At 41.5% G+C, this 9,771-nt stretch overlaps 1 protein-coding gene across 2 annotated transcripts in view; it reads right to left on the reverse strand.

Annotated features, from left to right (window-relative positions):
• CCNC (cyclin C) overlaps positions 1-9,305 on the reverse strand; it is a 17,007-nt gene extending 7,702 nt beyond the window's left edge. The window contains exons 1-4 of one of the 2 annotated variants that reach the window (XM_009071767.1): positions 9,183-9,305; positions 5,452-5,536; positions 5,140-5,209; positions 3,624-3,675 (exon numbers count right to left, since the gene is read on the reverse strand). In XM_009071767.1, coding sequence (XP_009070015.1) covers positions 3,624-3,675; positions 5,140-5,178 — 91 coding nt within the window. In that variant the 5' untranslated portion in view covers positions 5,179-5,209; positions 5,452-5,536; positions 9,183-9,305. Of the gene's footprint in view, positions 1-3,623; positions 3,676-5,139; positions 5,210-5,451; positions 5,537-9,182 lie in introns of those variants that run through there. The other variant, XM_009071768.1, reaches the window with a different exon arrangement.
• Positions 9,306-9,771: the final 466 nt, after the last annotated feature.

Here is a 9,771-nt window from a genome sequence, read left to right on the forward strand (position 1 = left end):
AGAGGTTCTCAGCCAGACATTTAACTGCCACTTTGGACACTATTAAATCTTCTGGTCAACCACCAACTACCTCCTGGACACCTAACTTCTATCCTTCACAGAGCTATGGGTGAACAGATGTCACTCCAATTCTGGTTATCTCTTCAGGATCTTAGCTCCAACACTAAATACAAATGGAATTGTCACATGGGATTTTTTTAACATAGGCTTGATCCTTCAATATGCAAGATCTAGTGAGGAGGTGTCCCTGCCCATGGCAGGGAGGGTTGGGACTAGACATCTGTAAGGTCCATTCCAACCCTTAAATTCTATGATTCTATGATTTTAAACCAAGTACTGAAGTCTTAGTAAAGCAAGACCAAGGGTGAGTGAGCTCAGCCAAGACTTCTTATATGTCCATGATGCAAAGATTTTGGATATGCAAAAAAATAAGCTCCAAATCAAAGCAAGAAGTCAGTTCACCACACTGCAGATCATCAGTGGCCTAGGCACTGGATTACCAGACATTTAAAGGGTGTTCATCTCCTTGAGAGAGACGCCTGAGCATAGACTTAGCCACATGATATGTTTCAAGACACTTCCCTCCATGAAAAGGTTCAAATATATCCTCAGTTTTTTAGTTTATTATGATTTCTGATTCAGACACCTAATTAATCTGCATGTATTTTATAAGAACAGGTACAGACAGTGCACTGGTAAGAAGTATGTTAAGATGCAAAACCAGGTGGATTTCATGTTAGAATGCTGAACAGGGAAAAACTCAAGTATATTTGAGGATGTGGATTTGAGACTTGTACAAATGAAACATTTAAAAATCTATTTTAAGTCCCTGTCCTTCAAGGAAAACAGGGACATCCTAGAACTGGACAATATTCATTACATTAATGACAGATAGTATGACTTACAGAATCACAGAATCATTAAGGTTGGAAAAGACTTCTGAGATCACCGAGTCCAACCTATGATCTAACACCAACATGCAAACTGAAGAGGTATATGGTCAAACAACAAACCACTTTGAGCGGAAAGATAGGGAAACAAAACATTTTTTCCCACAAAACAATCTGCAGACACAACCATATGAAGATGTCCTTTTAGTGAGCTGTGGAAACAGAGCAAAAAGCTTTTGAAGAGGTTGCCAGAAACCAATCTGAGATTATCTTCCTTACAAAGGAAGCATGTGTTAGTAACTTCATGTTTCTACCTAGCAAAAAGCTTTAAATTGGCCACTAAAAGGTCAGTCACCCCTGCTGTTAGCTTGGTAGTACTCATCTCACCTCATCTTTCTCTACCTTCTCTATCAAGTTAGGTTAGTCACCCCTGCTGTTAGCTTGGTGGTACTCATCTCGCCTCATCTTTCTCTACCTTCTCTATCAAGACCTCCAAAAAACTGCTGGGTGCTACTAAGAAACTCTGGTAAAGGAACACCAGGTAGAATAAAAGACATAAATGCTTGGAGAAAGCCTGTTGCATTTTGTCCCCACTTCCATGAAATGCACAGAACTTATCAGGGCTGGCAGGGCTCCTAAGTCTAAATGCTGGAGGGTGGGGAGCAAATCTTCTGTGGGAGCCTGAGACTTGGGATCCTGAGAAACAGGACCAGATACCCAAGTAAAATCAGACACTGCATAATGACCAAAATCCATGTACCTTTCCCGCTGATGCATCAAAACTGCCACACAAAGATGCTGCTGATGTAAAAATAGCAACTCTTCTTGCTAAATCCAGCACTGGTTGTGGTCACACTGGCACTGAAGATGCATTTGGTTCCTGGTGGTGGAACTGTCATCCAGCCAGGCCCGTGGACTGATACACTCCCTGCATGTGGAGGCTGCAGATGCAGCCAGTCACCTGTCCCCTCTATGGCTAACAGGGATTTGGAAAGCACTGACCTACATTTTGAAGAGCACAGCCAGCAATTGTCTACTGAGAGCAGCTGGACCTTCTGGGTTAGATTACTGCATGTAGCTAAGGAAGACATTACTGTAAGACCTTTGATGGATGACATGCAAGTTACATGAACTGGGAAATACAAGGCCAAGTGGGAAAGAGAATTAAGTAACTCCAGGGTAATTTTACTGCATTTACTTGTGAACAATATATAGATTATCAAATGTATTTTTAGATGTAAATGCCATGTGCAAAGACTAGTTTTATGATGGGGGAAAAAGGGATTAAAAAATTAGAAGGCATACAGCCTGCCAAAAATTCTGAAAACAAGCACTTCAGTAGAGTGCTTCCTTTTATAAAACAGACCTAAGTTTCCAGTTCTATCTTTGAGTAGCTCAGAATTCAATTTACTAATCGCGACTGTTTATAAATTTCAGTAGTTTAATTTTATCACTCTGTTTTCACTTATGCCTGGCATAAGTTCCAACCACAGAATCAACCAAAACTTAATACAGAAAGGACTCTACTGTCTCTGCATTTAGAAACAAGAGCTATTTGTTCTAAATGGCTTTAACTGGCTCTAGCAGTCAATACACAAGTCCTTCACCATCTGACAAAAAGCTACTTTCTAAAAACAAGCGAAGAAACCCACACAGGAAATGTGGTGCCTCCCAGGGTTCCATACTGGGCCCACTTTTTGTTCATCTTATTCATCAATGACATGAAGGAAGGGACAGAGCTGCCTCCTCATAGGGTTCCATACTGGGCCAAATTTTTGTTCATCTTATTCATCAATGACGTGAAGGAAGGGACAGAGCTGCCTCCTCAGCAAGACTGCTGCTGATACAGAACTGGGAGGAGTGGCTGATACCTCAGAGGGCTGTGCTGCCTTTCAGAGGGACCTCGACAGGTTGGAGAGATGGGCAGAGCAGAACCAACTGAAGTTCAACAAGGGCAAGTGCAGGTCCTGCACCTGGGGAGGAAGAACCTCAAGCACCAGCACAGGTTGGCACTGACCTGCTGGAGAACAGCTCTGTGGAGAAGGACCTGGGGGTCCTGACGGACAACAAGCTGTCCATGAGTCACAGTGTGTCCTTGTGGCTAAGAAGGCCAATGGAATCCTGGGATGCATTAAGAAGAGCATTGCCAGCAGGTCAGGGAGCTGATCCTGCCTCTCTGCTCAGCCCTGGTGAGGCCACACCTGGAGGCTTGTGTCCAGCTCTGGATCCTCAGCTGGAGCAGGTCCAGTGGAGGACAATGAAGATGCTGAAGGGACTGGAGCACCTCAGTGATGAGGAAAGGCTGAGGGAGCTCAGTCTCAAGAAGAGATGACTGAGAGGGACCTCATTAATGTATTCAAGTACATGAATGGGAAGGGCCAGAATGATGGATCAGACCCTGGTCAGTGATGGAAATCAATAAAACAAGAGGTAAGGACAAAAACTGATGCACAGAAGTTCAACCTGGAATACAAGGAAAACCTTCTTTTCTGTGCAGTCACTGGGCACTGAACAGATTGCCCAGAGAGGTTGTGGATTGTCCCTCACTGGAGATATTCAAGAACCATTTGGACACAATCCTGAGCCATGTGCTCTAGGGTGGCCCTGCTGGAGTAGGGAGGTTGGACCAGATGATCCATTGTGGTCCCTTCCAACCAAACTGATTCTGTGATTCTGTCTGATCTCCCTATAGAGATAGCTAACTACAGTATAATGAGAATTACTCATACTTACATACAGAAGTAGCAGCAGAAATCAACCTTGTATTTGAAACAACACCAAATTCCTGAAGAAAAAGAATGGTAAATGAGGTGAACCACCTGAAACACCATTCACTCACACTGTTAGCAAATTAAAATAATGGTTTCTTACTAAACTGGGCTTCTTTAATGCAGTATTTGGGTTTTATCCCCCACCCCCTTTTTTTCCTTAAGGTGAACAGGGTAAACTCTTACGTAAAGAGTTATCTCATTGATTAGTTACTTGGTGAGGAACAGTAAAGATTTATGAAAGGTACTAAAGCCACTAAAGCTCAGTTGGCTATCATTCTATATATAAAATAGACAAGAGGGCTTTGAGAAGTTATCTTTTTTTCCTTAACCCATTTGGAGAGAAAACTGTCTTTAGAAACCTGTCATTAACTACCTTTTAACATCATGTTTCCATGAAGACTTAGCTCCTCTGCTTAGACAGTCAGAAAGCTGAAAATTCCCTGTATACAGTGTTCTTTCAGAGGAGTGCAGAGCTGAATCCTTACTGCTGTAGCTGCACTCTAAAGCTGCAGAAGCTTTAGCATAGGGAAGGCTACACACACTTCTAGTATTTGTTCTAAAATCTAAGGTGCATCTATGTATTCATACTTTATGTCAGTACTTTCTTAAAGGCTTATTTAATAGGCTGATAAAAACCCACTCTCTCCAACACTCACTCTCAACTCCTTCACCTCTCCCACTGACAAGTATCACAGTATTTGTACAGACAACAGGATCACATGTAGACACTGGTTTAGTAGGACTACTTCTACCATCCACTAGGTATTTGAGTTCCTCCTGTAAAATTCCTTAGTGCTGACATATCACAGATTGGCCAATTTGATTTTTTTTCCATTACACAGACACTTCTCAAACAGCTGCAAAACTTCCTGCATTACACAAAGCAGTGCCCAGCTGATGCTAACTCCTGGCCACATTCAAAGTGGACTTCTAGTGGAGGAGACGTGGAGCCTTCTCACCACCATCCCTAACAGGTCAGTTCCTTAGGGTAATTTCTCAAGGACAGCACATGAGCTACAAGATACTTTTAATTCAAGTCACGAAAGTGTGGTAAACTCTGAGGATCCCTCACTATATGAAACAGAACAGGATAATTAGGGGAAAAATTTCCAATTGTGCTTTAAAGTTTGAGTAAACATAAATAAGGAAAAATGCACCAGAAAGGAGACACTGCCCAATTTAATTTTTAGTGTATGTAAATAGGTAAACACTGTATCACAGTGAAACAGCCATTTAAAATACTCTTATCAATTTTCAGAGGCCCTTCAGGGTTAGTAATTCAGACAAAAGTGAACGAGAACATGTTTGAAGGCCTTCTCTGTCTGCTTTTCTCAAACTCTATAGAAATCTATACCAAAAAAGAGAGAAGGTTTCAACCCCCAAAGCATGAAGAATGACAAAAAATTTCAAAGCCCTACACGTTTTCTCTCTCTCATACATCACATAATTTTACATTAAAAAATTGTAATACTTCATACCTCTACTTTGGATGCCAAAAACACACACGTAGGAGCCATTAATACTGGATCTATACTTTTTAGGGAATATCTGAAATGTTACAACAAAATTATAATATGTTGTTTCATACACGTAGAACGATTAAGCTATTAAGAGCACCACGCTTCCTTTTGAGAAAGCAAAGCTTAAGTTAACTTTATCAGCATAAAAGCTTTACACCATCCAGAAAACAAAAGTGGCACTGTTTTTAATACAGAACTGCATTTTAAAGGGCTACCAAAATGTGCCTAGCAAATGTTTTATTCTTGTACCATCATAGTAAACAGTCCTACCTGGCATAGAATCTCTTGAAGTAGACTGTAGCAGTGGCAATAACTTGTTGTCTTAATTTAAGATGTTCACCTAAAGCCTGGATAACTTAAAAAAAAATGAACAAAAGCTTGAGTTGAGTTGTTTTTTTTTAAAAAACAATTTGACACCAAATAGCAAAGGGTCTCAAAACACGACTAGTGCTGAGGATTCTAAGGAGCAGCAGCACAGTCTTCTCCCTCAGTTCAGACACGTTGCTCTGGTGAGGCAACACGTTGCTGTGAACCTACAGACCTGCAAGCGAAGAAGAATCGCTGCCTCCTGAAGCCTGGGGACACCTTCAAAAAGGGAAAGGTAACTGGACTTCATTGTGTACAAAGTGAGTATGACCTTTAACAAGAGGACAACACAAATCTCAGAAGGGTAAAACCTGGGTATTCCATTATAGAGCAAAACAAATTCAAACACATCAAATATAAACCTACAGCTCTTCAGTGCCATGCAAAGTGCATGGGGGTTTTTCAAACAAGTAAAGCTGCCAACACAAACATGGTCATTAAATTTGGCAGGGGCAGCAGGTGTTAAAAATATGACATATTTAGTCTAGGGAGAGGGGGTGGTAGACCAGAGGATGCAGTCAGCTGCTCCACCATGGTGGTCCTCTGCCAGTTGGCCAAGAAACAACCCTGGTGTCATCTGTGCAGGTAGCTCTTGTTTGGCCTCCCAGGCAAAGGAAAGGTGCCAAGCAAATTAGATGCATCGAACTGGGATTAAGAGCAGGGGTTGGATATAGAGAATGGCACAGTGAAACATAAGGTTGTTACTTGTTATTTTCCCCATACTTCTTCACAGACATTATTCTGAGCAAGGCTTGGCTGGGTGAAGACTCTCTCTTCTTTTTTTTTTTCCTCCCTCACAAGAAATGTCAAAAACAGAACTTTAAAATACACTTAAGTAGATATTTAAAATATATACAGCAACACCAAGACAGTGACCACTGGTGGGAAAAGCAAACAATCCTGTTATCAGTCATCACTAAATCCTTAATTTCTACTTAAGCACTTGAGTCCAGGTTTTTTTCCCTATGCTCTTGTCCCATATCACTTGGGAACAGTCAAGGTACATCCAACCCTCCCTTTTAATGAGCATCACATGCAAATACCAAGGACATCATTGGCTAGGAAAGGAATGAACATAGGAGAAACCCACCCTGAACAGCACTGATGACTGGCAGTAATTTTTATCCCCACAGAAAAGGTAACTAATTTGTCACCCACTAGGGTCACCCAAAGCAACATCAAACCCCTGTCTGTGTCATATCACTCCTTTTCTAAGGAGAAGAATGCCAAACTGGGAGTAGCTTGCCAGTGACAGTAGGTCAAGCAATACTGCCAGAAAGGATGTTAAGCCCAGTATGCAATGTCCGCACAAATATTCAAATCTTTACCAGCATAACTTGAGAGGTTTGAAAGGATTTTTTTTCCATTTGATTTGACCATGGGGCTAAAAAAGCTGTTCTACTACCAGGGCATCAGAAAAATTCAAATATTAAACTCAACAGAATCCTCCAAATATGTTTCCTACTCCCATGGGATTTTCAGGAACGGTTAGGCCATCTGCTGTCAGAGAAAAATCAAGTGTGGTTTAGGGAAAAAAAATGGACAAGAGCCTAGAGAGACTTAATGAAATGGAAGCTTCTATGTGCTGGGAAAACATCCAATATTTGTAATAAATTTTTTTACTATATGAAAAGAAACTGTAGGTTTATTTATTTCTGTAAGTTGACAAAAGAAGTGGTTTCAGTGGGGTTGTTTTTTTACTGAAGACTGTTTGAAATTTGAGTCTTTTGAATAGCCTCTAACACAAACATTACAGCTCCTGCCCAAAACCAGAAACGGAAAACAATCAATGCACTTTTCAACCAAAACCTGTTAAGACTTGGTGATCCAAAGGGAGAAATCAACATCAGCTCCCTTTTTCAAACTATTTTAGAAAACAATCCTTTTCCTTCTCTACAATATTAGCATTTTGAACAGTTGCACATGGACATACAATCAGTTAGTGATCTGTACTTGTTTTCCGCCAAGCAAGCAGCAGGAAATTGCCTCTCTCCACACAAGTTTTGGGTTGCTTTACCATCTCCTGGTCTGACACATGGTGAATGTGACAAGCCATGGCCAAGACTCATATCCCTACCCAGGTAGTGCAGGTGGGAGACAAGAGGGGACCCAAAGTATGGTCTCTGGTCAGAGGCAGGAGACGATACAACACACATCATGGGCTTGAACACAGCAATCGCTGGCTGAGCTCCCACCAGTACAGAGCAGCCCCTGACTGTCCCCACTATGAGGAATGCCTCTCTTTGCTACAGAAGGGGTGAAAACTCAGCACCACTGTCTCCTCCAGGGTAGGCTGTGCTCGTGCACACACAGGGGAGATGCTGGCAGAGCTGTTCTCCAGCTGCTGCCACTCACTCACTGTACCTTCAGGGGAGACATGGAGTGCCAAGGAAAAGGGCCCTGAAAACCACAAACTGACACTAAACTTGTCTACTTTTTAAGTCTCTGCTTACCCAAGAAAATCACTGAAGTGAAACATTTGCAAAGCATATTTCATAATTCCAACTGATACTACTGAAAATTAGCATGGAAATACAATTTTAGACACACCCATACTCCATTTTCTCTCTCTGCACTGTGAAGCTGTGACACTGTTTTCACCTCAAGGAATTTCAGGAATGGACTGAATAGGTGAATCATTGCTAACGTAATTTTCTGGTGCCATATAAGCCCTAACACAGATGTATCCACAGCAATTGTGTTTGCAGCACAGGCAATTATAAAAATAACTAAGCCAAGAGAGAAGTTGGGATAAGTATCCTCCACAGATATCATTCCAGCACTGACATAAGATCTTCCAGTGGCCTTGGGAAAGTCACCTCACTTCTCTGCCTCAAGTCTGGCCAGAGAGGTGAAAAAACAAGCATTCTGCACTCTAAAGGACACTGTAAAAAAATATTTCAAGAGCTGTTTGCAAATGACAAATTAGCAATGTCCTTTGCGTAGGGAGATGTTTTACAAACATTGAACAACTGCACAGAAAAGAGCACAAGTGCCTTTGTAACTTGATATGCTCTGGTACAGTCACTCGTGGATGGTCAAATGTTTTGCAGGATCAAGTAAGTCTAAGATAACTTCACAAACTCTTTGGGAGTGCAGGCTGTCTGCCAACAGCTCTCGGAAGCTTGCAGACAATTTGAGAGCCACCTGGCGCCGGGAAATCAGTCAGAAGGCAAAGCACAGGCTCTGCAGCAGGTTTCAGAGTGTTAACTAAACACAAAGAACAAGTTTCCAAGCTCTGCTGTTTAACAGGGCTGCAGAGATCACTGAAAATACTTACCACAGCCTAAGAACCCACCAAAAGCCCAGTCTGAGTACTAATGCTTGATACGGAGCATTTAGTATGCTCAGCAGCTTCTCCTCCTTTTACCTTTTTGGTTAAATCCTCTTGAAAATAAGAAAATGTACTATTCTATCCTACCACAGGTTAAAATGTTATATATGCAGTTGATTTGTCTGTAAGTTCTCCCAGAACTATGTTAATATAACTAACATATGACAATGTTATTTAGGCTGAGAAAGTGTAGGTAATACCACAATGAAAACTTTACATTCTCTAAGCACTTCAGACCTGCATTTAGACATGGCAGATACTGCACAGGTATTTACAGCAGAAATAAAAACAGAAGCTTTACCATTAGTAAAAAATATCTGTAGCTTCCAATATTCTTCTTCAGCCAGAAACTTCAAGTCTTTCTGACGTTCCTTCAACAGATCTTGTTTGTCCAAAATCCATTGTAAACTAAAGGGATGGAAAAGAATTTCAGCAACTCTTTATCAACGTTATACAGGGTGTTTTTTTGATGAGCAGACTAGGGATTTAGGATCAGGGCTGAAGAGCCTGAAACAAGCCACAGGCAATCTTCTCAAGCAAATGGACACCAGTGTTTTCAAAGTTTGACAACTTGAAAACAAACAAAAAAACCAACCCCACAAAAAAAACAACCCAAAAAAAACCCCAACCCATTACTAGCAGGAGCTAAGATTAGCCTCTGCCTGTATCAGCTGTACAGATCGTAGAATCACATAGAATTTCCCGAATGTCTAACCTAAATTTCCCTGTTTCAGTTTGAACCCATTACCTCAATCTAACTCCCTATCAGTCACTAACAGAGTTAGGACAACACAGCACCATCCAAACCGCTGACACACTCAGCACGAGCTGCTTTAGGGCAGCTAAGCTGGGATCAGAGGTGTCAGGGTCCCAACCACCTCCACTCCGCT

The sequence above is a fragment of the Acanthisitta chloris genome, unplaced genomic scaffold, assembly GCF_000695815.1.
Source record: "Acanthisitta chloris isolate BGI_N310 unplaced genomic scaffold, ASM69581v1 scaffold12153, whole genome shotgun sequence".
NCBI classification, from domain to species: Eukaryota; Metazoa; Chordata; class Aves; order Passeriformes; family Acanthisittidae; genus Acanthisitta; species Acanthisitta chloris.